The sequence below is a fragment of the Anas platyrhynchos genome, chromosome 5, assembly GCF_047663525.1.
Source record: "Anas platyrhynchos isolate ZD024472 breed Pekin duck chromosome 5, IASCAAS_PekinDuck_T2T, whole genome shotgun sequence".
Lineage (NCBI taxonomy): Eukaryota > Metazoa > Chordata > Aves > Anseriformes > Anatidae > Anas > Anas platyrhynchos.
In genome coordinates this window covers 6,107,332-6,124,919 of record NC_092591.1, presented here as the reverse complement: position 1 = coordinate 6,124,919, position 17,588 = coordinate 6,107,332, and the positions used below count along the sequence as shown (strand labels likewise).

At 41.3% G+C, this 17,588-nt stretch overlaps 2 protein-coding genes across 4 annotated transcripts in view; one reads left to right on the top strand and one right to left on the bottom strand.

The window, feature by feature from the left end:
* PPM1A (protein phosphatase, Mg2+/Mn2+ dependent 1A) overlaps nt 1–4,525 on the bottom strand; it is a 33,838-nt gene extending 29,313 nt beyond the window's left edge. The window contains exon 1 of one of the 3 annotated variants that reach the window (XM_038180040.2): nt 4,384–4,525. The gene's annotated coding sequence lies outside the window, so the exon portion shown is untranslated. Of the gene's footprint in view, nt 1–3,447; nt 3,737–4,383 lie in introns of those variants that run through there. The other 2 variants (XM_038180039.2, XM_038180041.2) reach the window with 2 other exon arrangements.
* DHRS7 (dehydrogenase/reductase 7) overlaps nt 4,478–17,588 on the top strand; it is a 35,303-nt gene continuing 22,192 nt past the window's right edge. The window contains exons 1-3 of the mRNA XM_027458297.3: nt 4,478–4,618; nt 6,149–6,267; nt 17,364–17,529. Of these exons, the coding sequence (XP_027314098.1) occupies nt 17,471–17,529 (59 nt within the window). The 5' untranslated portion in view covers nt 4,478–4,618; nt 6,149–6,267; nt 17,364–17,470. The remainder of the gene's footprint in view (nt 4,619–6,148; nt 6,268–17,363; nt 17,530–17,588) is intronic.

Here is a 17,588-nt window from a genome sequence, read left to right as displayed (position 1 = left end):
TTTCCTTTGCATCCCTCTGAGATGCTCTTCTGCTAGTATGCTGCTCCAAAGTTTACACTCTAAACAGTGGAAGCGTACTTTGTTGGTATTATTTATAGATGAAGGAAGTGTTTATTCTGTTGGTTTGGTCACATACGAACACCTTTTTAGACGAGCTGTTAAAAAATCTGAGCAACTGTTTGATATATTTATAAACACGCTGTTCTGGAGACTCCAGCAGCAAGCTGAAATATCCATTAGTTAATTTTACTGGTATGTGAAAACAACAACAAAAAAAATTAAACGAGCACCCAGTAAAACAAAGGCCTGTTCAGTTTAAACACACAAAGAGAAATGCAAAAAGAAGAAACTTGACAGACATCTTTAACTTCGTAGGTGGTTTAACAGGGAGCACAGTTTGGTAGGTAGAAATTCAGAAAAGCAGCCCTTATAGCACTGCCTCAACACCTCCAGCACTCAGCTGGATACTACCTCGATCCAGGAACAAGAATCAGTCTGTTCCCTCAGTATGGCATCTCGCTTTTTTCTCTTCTGCCCTGATTACAATTTCCTTGGACTAGATGTTCTCGCAAACCTTAAGATTTAAATGATTTACTCTAGAAACATGATAAATCTAAAATTGTTCCTTCGCAGACAGATAGGAAGAAGAGCAATGTAAAAAAGCCACAAAGAGATAATGTTATCACCACTCTGATCCCTGCTACATCATGGTTCAAATACATGAAGCCTTCTGAAACAACTGTTTTATGCACCAGCTTTTAAACTACATTTTATGTATGTTCCCTGGATCTTAAAAACACTTTTTTTTTCAGGCATTACCTGTTTTTGATGTAAACTTTAGTTTGCAATTTGTCATTCTTTCAATGAAGAGCATCACAGTTAACTCTATTTAAGTTTTAGAGAAGTTTAATTCTTATCCTAATATTTTTTTAACTGAAATATTGATCGTAAGACTAAAGCTAAAGATATGGGTTAAGATTTCAACAGCAAAACACTATCCAGAAACAGCTGAATTTTCAAAAAGGATAAACGTGACTATAGGTTGCATCATTTAAAAAGAGCTACAGATGACACAGATACACCAACGTTTAAAAAAAAAGTAAAAGTGAGCTATGGTTTAAGAGAAGAGAGGAGAACAATTACAACCACGTGCCACAGTATGAAGAAATGTTGCATGGCTCAGGTGCAGCTCTGCTAAGCCACTATTGTCTTGACTTCAAACATCATTAAAGTCTTTAAAGTGAGTTGAGGTCTGCAGGGACAAACTGAATAGCTATTTTACAGCACTTCCCATTCCAAAACTTGCTTATTTGTAAATAACTCGCAATTATGTAAAAATATTTTGACATTAGCATAGGCTTCAACATGTGAAAACGAAGCCAATATTAATGTCAATATTTTAGTAAGAAATATACCGTTGATAAATGACTTATATGTAGGTCATCCCGTGAAAGCAGCTGCTTTATATTCCCAGTTCCACTAAAAAGGGAAAAGTGCAATGAGATCTTATTGACAGCTGCATTCAAAAACATACCAGTTACATAAGTTTGCAAATTACACTGTGCCAAAGTTAAATATCTAAGCTTTTTAACGATAGTTCTTAAAATGCCCTCTCAGCAAGAATGACTCAACGGCACCGTATAAGCTGCTCTCCAGATAAGAAGCAACCAGCTCGAATTTTATAGAAAAGACTTTTTTTGTGTGCTGCTTTAATTCAAATTGCACCGAGTGAGTTCTGCTTGTTTGGACCTGCAAGCTTCACCAGTCCCTTGGCATTTCCAGCCCTGCTCCTCAGCTCCAACAAAGTATCTCAAGCTCACCTAGACTCGGCGAAGCACTTGGAAAACAGGTATAGTTTTCTGCTGTACCTCAAGGGGAAATATTTACCAGACAACCACCAACCAAAGGACTAAAGCTTTTTAACCAGAGCTAGGCCTAGAAAAACACAGCTCTACCAGAAAAGAGTGAGGGTAAAGACCAGCTCTTTCCAGTACAAGCTACGTTTATCAGGAGGTTTTATCAGATGAATATGGCTGAGGAAAACATTAATAACTGGCACAACGCATCAGCAAGACTTTTACTTTTACAGCAGTCCCCTGCACAAGATGTAGGCCCAGAAATACGGGCCTGGAGGGGAAAGCTTTAGGAGCAGCTCTCCCTGCCCCTGTGAGAAATGCTGCTGTACCTACCAAAGTTGTTCCTCAATACCTTTCCTTTGCTCAGACAGGGAAAATGTAAAACTTCCCTGACCCGTGCTTTCCCCACCCCTTCCCTCTGTCTCTGATCTTATTCATAGAAAACCCATGAATAGCATTAAAAGCAAAGCTGTCAGAGAAGAAATGTGGGTAGAACTTGCTCAATTCCTGTTAATTTGGCAATTCGCACAGGGTCCTGAGTAACAGCGGTCGTCTTTAATTGCACTGGTGCTTCACTAATCCTTTGCCAGCCACCTAAGCAGTGCGTGTACAGGCTCAGCAAAGCGTTACCGAGTTAGAACCAGGACTTCACGAAGTGACTCCACTTATTTTGACGTTCCCCATTGCAACCCATGGAAAACGTGCCACCTACCCCTGGGGAAGAGAGCCTCCAACCTACAGTTCTCAGCATCTCTTTGAGAAGAATGAATTCTTGAAAGAATTAAAAATCAAAAATTCCTCGGTATGGCATGCTCAGCCCTAAGGTTACCACGCAGGTCATCTGAGCCACCACCGCTTTCTCCCTTGACAAAAGGTACAGCTCGATGGCAAAGCAGTTCCTCACAGGTTGGTTTTGCAACCACAGAATTTTGCCACACGCGGGGCACAACCCTGAAACGTTTTAACTGTATGAAATGAAAACAAATACGTATCAGGATAGATGTCGCAGACATCCCTTTGACCTGCAGCCAGCCCCAGAGCTGTGTGGCTACCACAAGGTAACGTAACAGAAGGGTCAGATGGGAGCTCCAGCACACAGCACCGAGCCCAATTACCTCCCACATCTCCGGGCAACTTCTCCACCGAGGACACCGTCCTCTCACCTCCGCTTTCAATGCCAGATCACAGCTCCCCGCCAACCTTTGCTCCCCGCCGCCGTTCCCAAAGCCTGGCTCCAGCTTCTCCCACCCCACAAGGCGAGGGCGAGCTGTGAGGCAAGGCCAGCACCCCCTGTGTGCCCCGCACCTCGGTGGGGCGGGTGCTTTATAAATCAATAATACCCCTTATGGTGCTGAGGGGGTGGTTTTTTTTATTGTTTTTTTTTTTTCCCTCGTGCCCCACGGCTCGGGCGAGGAGGCTGTTTATAGCCTGTGGTAAATGAACTCTGGAGCAGGGAGGGGGCGGAGGGGAGCTGCTGCCGCCTCAGCTCGCCTCCCTCCCCCTCCTCATCCTCCTCACAGCCCCTCAGGGACCCCCACACCCTCAGAACCCCCTCAGATCCCCCTCAGGACCCCCCCCAGTCCCCACTTACCCCTCTCCGGGCCGCGGCGGGGACGGCACCGGCGGCTCCCCGAGGTGCGCGGCGGGGAGGAGGAGACGGAGAAAAAAAGGAGGAGGAGGAGGAGGAGGAGGAGGAGGGAGGAAGGGGCCCGGCCTCGCCTCGCTTCACTCGCAGGCCGAGGGCGGCTGGGTGCGCAGGGGGAGCGCAGCGCTCATGGCGGCCCCGCTGCCCCCGGCCCCTCCCGCTCGGCTCCCCCCCGGCCCCGGCCCCGTGCCCGCGCCCAGCCGCCCCCCGCCGCTGACCGCGCACGCGCGCCGCCTCCCCCCGCTCCGCTCTGCGCATGCGCCGCTCCCCGTTTACCACCCACCCCTCCCTCCCCTCCTAGCGCCTCCCCGCAACGGGGGCCGCCGCCGCCACCGCGCGCGCGCGCACGCTGCAGGGGAATAGAGGGGGGGAGGCGGGAGCGCGCACGTGGGGTGCCCGGATGTAAAGGGGATAAAGGGGAGGGGGGGAGGTATTACATCACCCCGCGCCGCGCCCAGCGCGCATGCGCGAGCTCCGGGGGAAGACGTCATCAGAGCCCTGAGGGGAGCGGGGAGGAGAGGAGCGGGCGGGAGGGAGGCGGCGGGGTGGGGAGGGGATGGCGGCCGCTGGGAGCGGGTTATCGGCTCCTTGAGAGGCTCCTCGAGGAGGGGATGGGCTGAGGGGGCAGCCCTGAGGCGATGGAAGCCCTCCTGAGGGGAGGGGAGGCCGCCCGCCGTGAGGGAAGCGGCCCTGAGGGGAGGCCGCGCCGCCCCCCCCCCCCCCCCGAGGCGAAGGGGAGGCCGCGCTCCCTGAGGCGCTGCCCCCACCCGGCTACACCGACCCCCTGAGCCTCCCCCCTCACTGCAAGCCGGTAAAACCGAGCGCTGCATCCCCCGGCTCGTTTCATAACCCCGCCCCCCCCCCCCCCCCCCCAGGCCCTACCTCCTCCGCGGACGCCTCTCCCCGGCCCTGTCCCATCTTCTGCCTCCGGCGAGGAGTCGGCCGTGGGCCCCCCGGCCCCCGGGAGCAGCTGCCGGCCCTGCCGCCCACCCCCTCCCCTAGCGAGCCATGCGGAGGAGAAAGGGGAGGTGGGATCCCGGCTGGCTCTGGCAGGGAACGCCGTGTGAGGCTGATGCCAGCGAGCCGCGGTTAAACCCCGGGCTGAGGATTTTAAGAGGTGGAGTGGATGTGGGAAGGACTACTTGGAAGGGGAGGGTTAGGGATGCGGGCTGGTGTTTTGAGCCCGTGGAGAAGGAATGGCTGAAGCGGGCGCTTAGCTGAAGAATCAGGGAGGTTGCCTGGAGGGTTTCCATGTTTGACAGGAACCGGAGCGCACAGCCATATGTGAGGGTTTTTCTACCCTGAATGTTCGGAAAGCCCTCAAATTGCCGGTTAGCTTCCTCTGGCCATTGTAGGTAACAATCAGTGTAGCTTCAACCTGCCCGTGCCAGCGACCGAGGGCAGTTAATTGAGGGCTCTTGTGCAGATAAGACCTACAAAAACAGAAAAGCCTTACCTAGAGAGGGCTGGAAAAGCTGTAACTGTAACAAAACCTCATGGTTGTAGTGTTTTTTTGCAACAGCTAACTTACTGTGTCTCAGTGTGATACAAAATATCCAGTTCCCATTGCTGACTGTGAGGGAATGGTATGTTTGGACCTGATCTTACTCCATTCATCCGAATCATGTTAGCACGAGCATGAACATCACTCAGCAGCGCTCAATGTTGTTTGAACTATTTCAGGCCTTGAAGTTGCAGATAAATGCACCATGAGTTGTTAAACTAACCTTTAGGGAAGCTTCACTGCAAAATATTCCAAAAATATATTGGAGGTGGGAGCAGAATATATGAAATCTATTCCTCAAGGGGAGATTTTTGGAAGGTCACAAAGAATTCTCATAACCTTCGTTAATGGTATTTGAAATTTCTTCTTGGTATTCAAAGGCAATTAGTTATAATTTTGATGCAGTTCAGATATGAAAAACTGCATTTTTTTTTTCCTCAACACTTCTACAATATACAGTCAGGGTAAAGGTTACACAATTTTTTTTCCAGAATGCATGTGCTGATGTACATGTACAGTCATGCTTCTTGAACCTCTGCACTTAAACATAAATTCAATAATTTTCATCCTTCTTTTACACTTTAGCTTTAAAGCATTAGGAGAGATTTAATAAATCTCTCAAACTGAGCTGTCTTGGTGGTTAAAGTGGAACAGTCTTGACAGAAAAGCAGTGTGTCATGAGCCTGCTCTACAAACAGGGACAAAACAGATTTAATAAATCTCTCCTAACACTTTGAATTATATGCAATTGCAGATGTTATTGGATTCTATTTGGCGTTACCTGCACCTCAGTTTTTGCATTAAAAAATAAGTGAACAAAAACCTGGCCTAGCTTTTTAGTGATGCCCTAGATTTAAGCCACAGGAATGGAATGACAACAGAGTTTGCTCCTGTTCTTTTTATGTTTTTCTTGGGAAATTGGATGGAGTCAAATTATAACAGTATTTTCTTAAAGTGTAACTTGTATTTAGTTTGCTCCTTTTGCCTGGCCAGTTGTACAAGCAATGGTAATCAGTAGTTACAAGAAATTCAAACATCACATTTAAGTAAGATTAAACAGAGTTCTGAGTAACATGTTTCTATGCATATTTGTAGCTGATGAAGCTACATCTCCCAGCATACAACTCTTCGTTTTCCCTTTAGTGAGACATCAAGATTGGGTACAGATGACTGGGACCTGTAATCACTGGAAACATTGGCTCCGCAGCTGAGGAGACAGTAACAAGAATTGTTGTGAAACTCCTTCAGCACTGCATCATCAGGTATGCCTGGGTTATTAAGAAGAATCACTGTTCATTGTTGGGAACAAGGAATTTTGATTATCTTAAGAAAGCATATTTAAAATAACATGCTGCTCCAATGTGTGTTTTAAAGAATATTTTTCTGCTTCAAACCAGCTTTTAAAAACTATTTAGATGGATGTTTCTCCCCAAAATATTTTAAAATATCTATCTAAATAATAGATATTATCCAACTATGTACACTTGATTACTGCAGGCAGGAGGATGATTTTCTCCAATGTATTCCCTAAAGCTGCCACCTTGAGAAAAGTTCCACGCTTTGATCAAGGTTCTCCATGACATCATTTCTTAAAAACCAGAGCAGAGCACTGCAGTTGCTACTGGGACCACGTGGCGATGTAACTGCCTTTTGGGATCCGTTCCCATTGTACTGGGCATATTCTGTATGAAGCTGCTGTAGTCTGCAGGTTGGTACTGCCACCGTTCCTTTTAATTCTTTTAGTTTTAATGCCAGTTAGAGTTCTGGTTAAACTTTTTGTATTACAAAAACATGAATTATCAGAAGTTTTTATGTTCTTTAAAGAGGGGACAGCTAGTGCAAATATTTATTGTTGTGTTTCATGATTTCAGTTTCTTGATCCCCCAAGTGAAAAAGCTGCACTTCTTTCAGTGTCTCTCATTGTGTTTTGCCCAACAGGTTGGGAAAAGCAGAGAGCCTTATTTTTTCAGCTTCCCTTATGTATCTTCACTCTTTCTCCTTCTGCCTGCCATGAATATTAGGCACAGATGGGAAATAATATATCTGAAGTTACTTTGCAGCCTAAACAGACGGTAGACTGTAGATGTATGTTTTATTTGGAATAGGTTTTGTATCACTTAGTAATATTCATTTAAATAATGGACGTGTAATCAAGCTGTTGTCCAGGCTGCCTTGAAACAGTGGCAGGAGGCTGGCACCTTCAGAGAGCTTTGCTGCTGTGCTTACCCTGGTGTCTGCAGCCAGCTGAGCGAGCTGCCTGCTGGAGGTGACTTTTCCTCTCTGCAGTTTCTCTGACTACAGAAGAAGCTGAGATGACAACCTAGACTGAGTGCTTAACTTTCAGATGGCTCAAATGAATTAATTAGCCATGATGCTCGGAGGTGATCTAATACAAATCTTCATACTAATGTGCTTAGCCTGTAATAACTGCGATCTTGAACTTGCAAGATTTTTGTACTTGACTTGTGAAGTACCCATGCCCTGCCCCATCTCTTCTCCACTGGGCGCTAGCTATTTTTAGAATCCAAAAGCCAGCTGGACGACTATGCTGCAGGCTTTGCATCTTCTGAGAACTATTGCTGCAACACCCTGGTGTGATGACATCTGTAGGTATCTGTTCAGGCAGCTGTGCCATTGGGAACTCCATAAAATGCCAGTGCTGTAGCTATGATTAATAATCACATGATGTTTAAATCATCAAAAGCGCACACCTAGAGTGTATCCTGTATCCAAACTGAATTTATCTGAAAGATGTCACAAAGACTTTGGACTTTTGAAGAACATGGTATGCAAAAGTTCTGCATCCTTGAAGTGCAGCAGTTCTGATATAATTTGCTTTCTGCTGGAGTCTTGAGAAGGGCTAAACAAACTGCCACACTTTGCCTGAAGATTTATGCTGTCTTGATAGTTTCTAAAAACAATGTTCAAACAGCAAGGACATTTTGTAAAAACAAATACTAGTACTTTGCAATCTACGAAATCATTAAGGCATCACAACGTTGTTTTCTGATTGTAGCTTAACAGAAAAAAAGCAATTTTCAGTGATGAGTTTTATTTTTCTGGTGAGAATTTACTGATGGAAGTAACGTGCAGTTCAGGAAAATCAGCAAAAGCAAAGCAGAGTAACTGTCAATAGAAGGAAAACCCTTTAATATAAAAAAAATTATATAAAGTTTTATTCTAGAATATTGTTACTGTTTTTGTCCCCCTTTTTCTCCAACTCTTCATATTCTATTTGTAAATTTCTTATTTGTCAGTATTCATTAGGCACCACCTTTACACTGACACTCCAAATACAAATAAAAAAGCGTATTTTGAATCTTTCCTATTCCAATTCAGCCATCAGTCAGTGGCTCCCAGCCAGTAAGGCGGGGAGCCACCAAGTCTTGTTGGACTGTGCTGGCTAGGATTATTGTGCTGCTATGGGATGTGGTTGGGTATCCCAAACAGAGCTTGGCTATGAAAGGCTTGGGAGCTATGGCCTTGTGCAGGAAACCTCTGCAATAAAGATTTTCCAGATTTAATGCTAGCATTGGTCACTACTGTGGCAGCTGACTAAACACATGAGATTCAGAAGTTCAGTAACACTCCCTCTATTTTCCTTTACTCAGAAGAAAATCTTGCTGGAGATGCCAGACTGACAGCTGTGACTCTGAATCTTTGTCCTTCGTTCTTACAAGTTCTCAATGTGCAACGCATTTTCTGTACGTCCTAAATAATGCATTTTTGTTATGCTATGTAAAGGACAGCTTTAAGTGAAGAAACAAGTCATTTAATTAGGGAAGCAAGTTTCATTTTCAGTACAAGCAGCACTGTGCTCTGTTGTCAATAAGAAAGTCATTTTAGAAAAGGATTTTTTTGTATGTGAAATACAGGAAAGGCATCACATGTCCCAGTCTCTCCCAAAGTCCAAAGCCTACACAAAAGAAGATGACAAAAAATCAGGCAGCTCAGGAGGATAAATGCAGTTAGTCAGGAAGGTTCTCAGAGCAAATCATCTTTGTTTCACATGGCTCCTTCTACCTATAGCAAGATATAGCTATGTAGTATAGAATATAGCTATGAAGTACAGAACAATCAGAATATTTTATCAACTTGGTTTTAGACTATTTCATTCAGTGGATAGTTCTTCTATTTTAAAAATGTGAGGGTGTATTTAAGTTGCTGTTTTCATTTGACATTAGTAGTCCGTGCATGAAGGCCTGTATCTTCACTGAAGTCAGTGACAAAGCTTCCATTGACCTCAGTGTTGCAGGATCAAACCCATCGTCATTAGCATGTTGTAAAAACGGCTGTTGTCCCAGCCAATTTTAGTGGGCTTGCCTACAATTGTCAGTTGTTTAAACTAAAAATTAGCTTAGCAATCACAGCTGAAAGTGCATGTCAGACTGTTGATGTGGAAGAATACTTCATACTGAGTCATTGGGAATCTTATGATGCTCTTAGACTTTTATAATTATTAACACTCAAGCATAGACTCTGAAAATCAATAAAGATGTGAACTTCCAGATGTGGAAGAGATTCATATTCCATAAACTCCATTTGTTCTGTTACTAGTCCTTTTCTTCTTTCAATAGCCATATCTAGTTGCCTTCTTTGTACAACCAAACACAGCTTGCTTTTTGCTAAATTCATTCATACAAATATGGTCATTCAGTTGTCTCCTTTAAGTAGCCTGTTAGCTGAAACACAGCTGAGGAGATCAGGTTTTGTGTATCAATTAGTCACATTAAGCTGGAGATTATTTAAAACCAACATGCCAGAATCAAACGGCCAAGGTCTGGAGATATTGACATCTGAACGCTGCTTAATATTTTGCAAAATAGGTTTATGTAGTACCAAAGATTCTGGAGAATCCAAGTTTGAAAGGAAAATCTGCTTCTGAAGATGGATTTTGCCACTCTTCCCTTTTTAGCTGACAGCATAACTAAGGTTTAAATTTAGTTTGATTACGTAGATGCTGATGTGGTACAATTGTACAAAGTAAGACACGGTTTCATGTTTGCTGGTATAAGGAACACAATAAAAATGGATGTGAGATCAAAGCTAGATATGACGGTTTTCTTAGGAAAGCAAGACAACTTCTAGTAATTTCAATTTTTAACATTTTTATGTCAACCCCTACCCCTGTCACAGTGTTGTGTTTCTCCGGGGATGGAGCAGAACAAAATATTAGCAAAGCAATAGAGATAATTATTAAAACTGCACCTCCATGTTGTGCAGTTCAAACTCAGTTTCAGAAGGAGGAACCTATCAGGGAAGGAAGATCTCATAAGGCAGGATGCATTAGCTTATGTCCTTTTGTAAAAATGTTTCACATCTACTGCAAATAACGTGGTGCAGTTTCATATCAGAGTGTAACTCAAGACATGAACAGCACTTGGAGTTATTCTGAGTCTCCACCCTAAACAGAATGGTATCCTTTCTTCTCAGGAAATTTCAGTTGGTCCAGTGGACTTGGCATCCAACTACTTCTTAAGAGATTTGGCAATGGGATTTCTTTTAGGTATTTGAAATAAGTTTGCTTTCTTGCTCGTTGTCATTCATTGTAGCGTATCGCCTACGAATTTATTTAGATAAATATCTGTGCTATATTTGTGTGTGTGTAAAGGCCTACAACATATTTTTATAAGCACATTTGTTATTATATCTTTGTAGGAATAATCAAAATAATTGGTTTGTAGCTGAAATTTATCATGTCGCATTTCTAATTCCTCCCTTGGGTTGTTTTACTCTGTTTTCTGCTCAAAATAAATAGTATAATCCCTTGTAAGAGATGAGATAAGGAAGATGAAAAAAGCCTGCCTTGCAAAGATGAGAAAAACGATGAGGTAAAAAAGGAAAGGATTGGTGATGCTAATTCACGGCAGTCAGCTGAATACTAGATGGGAGTCATTAGCTCACTCTACAGAGGTCACAAGCTTGCCCTTCTATGACACAAATTTCAATTAATATAGACACTGTCTCAACATGAAAGCAGCAGTCAACCTGAGCTGAACCCAACTTAGGTGAGAGGCTCATTACCAATAGCAGTTAGCAAATAGGAATATTCCTACAAGTGCAAACTGAAAAGCAGAGTGATATACCTTCAGAGCACTGAGCAAACACTTCAATCTGCTACTCATTCTCTAGGTAAAATCTGTTAACACTCAAAGATAGTGGTTGTGGAATGCTTCAAGCTCATCTAGCTGCTACTGAGTAACCCGAAGGAAAAAACAAACAAACAAACCAAAAAAAAAAAAAAACACAACACAACAAACAATACCCTGATGCTGCCTTCAAAAATAAAATTTAGGATATTTCCTGAATGCAAATCTTAGAAGTGTTGAAGTTGATCCAGTGCCTTTCTAGTTAAACTAAAGATTCCCACTAACTTCAGTGAGTCTGGGTTGGATTTAAATTTCTTACTTGCTTGGGGAAGCATTAGTACTGTCAAAATGACTTTCATCACTTTAAAATGGATTAACGATGCAGAATCATAGAACAATTTTGGTTGGAAGGGACTTTTGGAGGTCATCTAGTCCAACCTCTGGCTTGAAGCAGGTCCTAAATGATGGGGTTGCTGAACTGTTTGTTCATGTGAGTTTAGAATATCTCTGAGGTTGGAAATTCCACCTCTCTGTGCACGTTTCAGTCTTTCCAATCAGAATTTCCTGTGTTTTGATTTGTGTCTATTGTCTCTTTGCTTATCACAAGGTAATCCTGAGAAGAGTCTGGCTCTGTCTTCTCTATATCCTGTCAGGCAGCTGAAGACAGCAACAAAATCTGCCCTTATCTTTCTCTTCTTACAGCTGAACAAAGCCAGCTCTCTAAGTCTGTCTTCATCATGGTGGCCATCCACTGCACTTTCTCCAGCATGATGAATTACTTACCCAGGAAGGATAGCAGGAGGCTGCTGACATGACTTCTATATTTAGGTTAGCATCTTGCTCATTGCTGTGACATCTAAAATGCTTGTTAACATCATTAAAAAATTCAGCTATGCAAAATAAGATGTTATCATCTTTTGCAACTCTGCTGATCCTCTCTGGGTTGACACCTGTGCTGTCATATACAGAAAACTGACAGATCTGCAACAAAGCACCAGGTTGCTTGCACTGAAGCTTAATGTCAAGTAAAAGTTGAATTCAGAAAGTGGAATAGGTGAAACTTTCCTAGCGCCAGCATGTCCTACCCTTCAGTAGGTTAAGAAAGCACTGTGCTCTAATTCACTTCTCTGATGTCCAGGGATTTTCTCAGATGAATAACAATGTCAGCTGTTTTATTGTGTAGCTGGAATGGAAGCTATTTACACACTATATTTTCTTAGCTATTTACCCCCTTAAAATATGTGCTATCTATGTAGGACTACTACCTATGATTTTTGCTAACCAAGATAGACAGAGTCCATGGTAGTGTATGCTTCTAGAGCTCCCTACACAACAATGTCATTAAAATGCCAGTCACAGGTTTCTGCTAAGAGTCAGGTCAAACTGTGAACAGCTTCTTAGGCCATGCTCACTTTTGGACTTTTTGCCTGATAAATTCCACAGGTTCACATGCTTGATTATGCAATTATTTTCTTGAATTCATTAAAACACTTCACACACACTGAGTTTACAGCCCTAGAACTGGTCTTCCTTGTAATTTATATTCTGGTAGTAAAAGGTTTAGAAACACAAAAATCTGGATTTTTTTTCCTCTGAAAACCCATTGTTGTGGATGAAGATTCTAATATTTTGTGTTTTGCTTTGGGAAGACCAGCAGAGGGTGCCTGAGTTAGAGAGCAAACCCCATTCCCAGATTTGTACTGAAACTGTTGACAGTATAAGAGTAAAAAAAGAGAAGTAAATTTTAATTTAGAGCTCTTTTGAAACCAAAGAATACATGAATGAAAATAAAGGGAAACTAAATCACTAGGTAAATTGCACTATTAAGAGATTGTAAAATAAATAAATAAATAAATAAAAATACTAAGAATTAAGAAAAAAAAATCATAATTTTGATTAGGAAAGGAATTTCAGTTATCTGACCTGTCATTGGCTACTAAAGGACAGGTTCCCTGAAATATCTTTTCATGGGATTCAGGAGACTTTCACAGGTTCTAGCTTTAATTCAGGAAGCTATTCTGTAAGTGACCTCTGTGTAAGGAGATGGAGGAAGAGAAAATCTTTCAGTGCAGGATTCAGAGCAGGCTCCTACTTCATTTAAGTTGAATAAATGTTGCTTTATATACCTATGTATATATTTTAAAAATTACAAATGTGGAAAATGGGGCCCAAATCTTTCCATTGACTTTGGTGATGCTGGAACCCAGCCCAGGATGATAGAAACAGAATAGGGATCTACGAATCAGAATATAAATATTGAAGATAATGTCCTCCTCTTCACCAACACAAGAGATTTATCCCACATCAAGAAAAAAAAAAAAAAAAGGCTGCTTTTTAAAAAAGAAAAACATGAAATATTTACTTACCCTCACTGGATATGATATATTCATATAACTTGTTATGTTCTAACCTTTAGGAATGTCCTAACCTTTACCTATACCTAGTCCTCCTGGTAAAAGTCATCCATATATTTGTATCTTGACTTCTTCTAATATTGTCTTTGAATAATTGTAAGGAATTGCATAGCAGTAATGTCACACAAACAAAACAACGTTAGCATTAGATGTAGTTTTGTTCAATTAACGTGAACATGTTCTGTATTTTTAGTATTTACATAAACACAGTGATTTAGTCACAACTGTTAATGTAAACCAAAGAAAGTACGTTATGAAAAGTAAATGGATAATACAGCTTATGGACTCTGGGTTCCATTACTTTCCTATCATGCTAAACAAATCTTACCTTCGTATAAATGGCACACGTCTTAGAGAAAACATTGGAGTTTTTCTGGATTTCTCTTTTTATTATTTCTCTGGGTAAAAGTGCTTTTAAAGTCAATAAACAGGAAGAAAATACAGATTAGTGTGGTCTAAAGGAACAGAACTGATACAGTTCTCATCTTAAACTTTTGAATAAAATTCACTGTTATGTGAAGAACCTGCATAACATGTCTGCAATACTGAAGTCACGTTCAAATATCCGGTTAGGGCATTGATGGAAACTTTTTAGAAGTAAACGGCCTTTTTAGTTTTTTTAATGTAGGTGTCAGTAAAAACACGCCAAGCACTTAGAAAACAAAAGGCCAGGCTGTTTATAATCTACTTGAAAAGTCATGGATGTGAAATCTGGAAGAAGGACAGGGCCAAGTATAGCTGCAGGCAGCTGGGATCACTGCAGAGTTTTATAGCTTCAAACCAAATGTCACAATGGTGAGAGGGTAGAAAATGCCTCTAGCTTATTATATTGAGAAAGTCCTTCCCAAAGGATGCCACAAAAAGTGAGTGACCAACAACCAAGAGTCATCTACTACTGTCTATAGATGCTTCCTATATTTTCCTGTCTGCCACTGTGTATATTACAAACTTGTATTTTTCTATGATGATCTGTTGTTGTCAGATGTTTTGTTTGCTACCTATATTTTTTTCTTGTGGAGGAAGCAATGAGGTATAGGGAGAAGAGAGAAGAAAAGAATGATTTACAGACAGTTTCACCAGTTTAACATAGGGTTTGCTTAAATAAATGGTTGCAAAGACTTGTGTAACCATTTTTGCTATGCCTCTGCTAGGAAGCTGAACAGTCTGTCAACTTTCTGGTCCTGAAGCCTTCAGGCTGGACCTGGTTTGTGTCTGTAGCTGATGCCCCTCAGACATACCACATTGTTTGGGAGTGCGTGTGTGGGCAAACCATACAAGGAACGTTGACAACAGTTTAAAAGCATGGATGGTCACGTGCCAGTGCATAACTCTGTGCCTTGGCCCTGTTTGACCTACTGGTATAGATGTAGTTTAGCCTGGCCAAAAAAATGATTTCTGTGGTTTACCTATTGTTGCCTGGGAACAGGTTGTACTGAACTGTAATGCAGTGGCCAAGAAAGCAGTATCAACAGTTTTAATTATTTTTTTTTTTTAAATAGCTAGAAGATACAGCAGTTCAGCTTGCCCTATTTAGAATTGGTTTACATTTGTAGTCTCCAGGTTTTGAACGGGTGCAGGCTCACACACAAAATCTGAACTAAACAGACTGAAATGAAATGGATGGAAGGAATAAGTCAAATTAAAGAGAGATTTGAAGTAAGAAAAGATGGATATTATTACCTTCAAGTAATAATTGAATAATACTCTGGCCAGAGTAGGAAGGCAGGGAGAAGGGGCTATGTGTGAAAAACACGAAGATTGAACAACATGCTAAAAGTTGAAATGAGAAGAGATTAGGGTAGCTAGGAATGCAGAGGCTTAAATGCACAAAGAAACAGAGACCTAAACTCAAGAAGCTAATTCTGGTACAGAAAGGAGAGAGCTTGTGCTCTTTGTATGCAGTAGGAAAAAAAAAAAGTCCCAGACATACTGAGAGCAGAATTGTACCTCAAATCAGTGTCAGAACAAAATGATTCCTCTCATTTAAAGGGTTTGAATAGATGTCCCTTACACAGGGTATGTTTTTACATTTTTTTTTTTTTAAATAATAACTTACAGTTGAAACAGATATAAGACAGAAACTGTGGAAAATGTGGATATATCCACTGTCTGACCAGACAGGTTTATGTAAGAAATATTTTCAGCACTCAGTTACATTTACATGGGGTGGTGTCTGCCTTGATGTGCATTTGTTAGTCTCCTCTTACAGCAACACTAAACCTATGGCACAAGTATCATTCTGATACAGATAGCATGGAGTCAAAACTGGCCTTATTTCACTTGTACTCATTTTATCATGGGCTCTCCCTAAAATTTTGTTTTCCTAAACAGAAGAAAGCTTTTCTCTGTAGAAGTCATTCGGTTTGCTCACACTGGAAGAAGAAATACTGGAAAAGGGAATCCAGTGCTACACTGTATTTTGTTACTCATTTAAATGTTACCATACCTACATAAATAATATAGTGAAGCAAGAGCATTTTTCAAATTTATGTTTTACACAGACGCTGAAATAATCTCAGCTAATTGCACTGGAGCTTTATTTACTATAACACGGATCAAAGAAATTGCATCACATTACTGTGGAAAATATTCACACCCATGCTCACAGTATTATTAACGGGGCTGGCAACAAGTCATCTGAGGCCCCCTTGTGAACAATCAAAGAGGAAGCACTTCACCCATAAACCTGCGAAAAGTTTACTTATTTTATATTGAAGTCTCTTGGCAATGTTGTGTTGTCAGACCTGCTGAAACCTGGTTCATTCAGACTTAACAAAGAAAGTGATTTTAGACCTTAGAAAGAAATGAAAGACCAACTAGCTATGGAGGAAAAGCTTGACTGGCAAAAAAAATCAGCAACGCCTCAGACAACTAGCAATGTATATAGCTGTCAGACAGAAAGTGTACAGAAAAGGCTTAAGCGCAATAACCCATAGGCCCTGCACATCTTTTGTATGCATTTTTGGTTGTAATTCATGCTTAAAGCAAGCAAACTACTCTTACCTATTACAGTATATTGTATGCTATGTATACAGGGGAAGGTGTCCCTGCCTGTGGCAGGGGGTTGGAGCTAGATGATCTTTAAGGTCCCTTCCTATCCAACCCAAACCATTATATGATTCTAGTATTTGAGACCACTTTTATTTATATAATTAGATGTGGATTAAAAGATGCAAGACTAGGCAGGGTGTGTAAAAAATCTGTTTGTTTTCCCCCATTTAATAAGCCAATCATAATTCAATGGAAATAATTTCTCAGTCTTGCTCTGTGATCATGGCAGTGCCTATAGTGTTGGACATACACAGCTGATACATCATAAAACAATTATAAAGCTCTGCAAGTCTTTTACAGTGAACCTAGAAAAAATATATAGTATCAAAGTTATTAATAATTTGGTAGTAGGCCAAAATTATTTCTTTCTGTTTTGGAAATATAACCAAATTCTAAATATGTCTTTTTGTAACTGTAGAACTTGGCTAGATCACCTGAACCTAAGGAAGGTGTATAATTCACTACTGCAAAACTAATTCTTAAAGGTAAACAGCTTAATCAGATTATTGTCACAGGCCTATCTTCAGAAAAATAAATAAATAAAGCATATACTTTACAGATCATGTCCCACTGAGCCGAAAGACATGTAAGTGCATGCATATTGTTTAAAACATAGTTAAGCACCTCACTGAGTAAGGATGGGTTGAGACAGATGCTGAAATGCCTTGCCAAATATGGTTTAAATAATACCCATCCATACTTCCTATAATGCAATGTTTGCAACGTGAACATCATGTTTTTTTAAGCTATCACAGGAGGATTTATGAGAGACTGACACGTCGTTTACTCATTTCTTTTGTGCAGCTGAAACTTGTATATTTTATGCACTATTTCAAGCTGCTTCATCTCCAGCACCAAAAACACAACACCCATCTTACTTCAGCTGAAGTTGGTGGGAACCCTGAAGAAAGATGAATGTCTGTCCAAGCTTGAAATGGGACAAGGAAACAGATACAAGGATTGGAAGAAGGTCCGTACCTACAGCATGAATAAACCATTTCAGTAACAGTATCAAACATCAAAACCAAC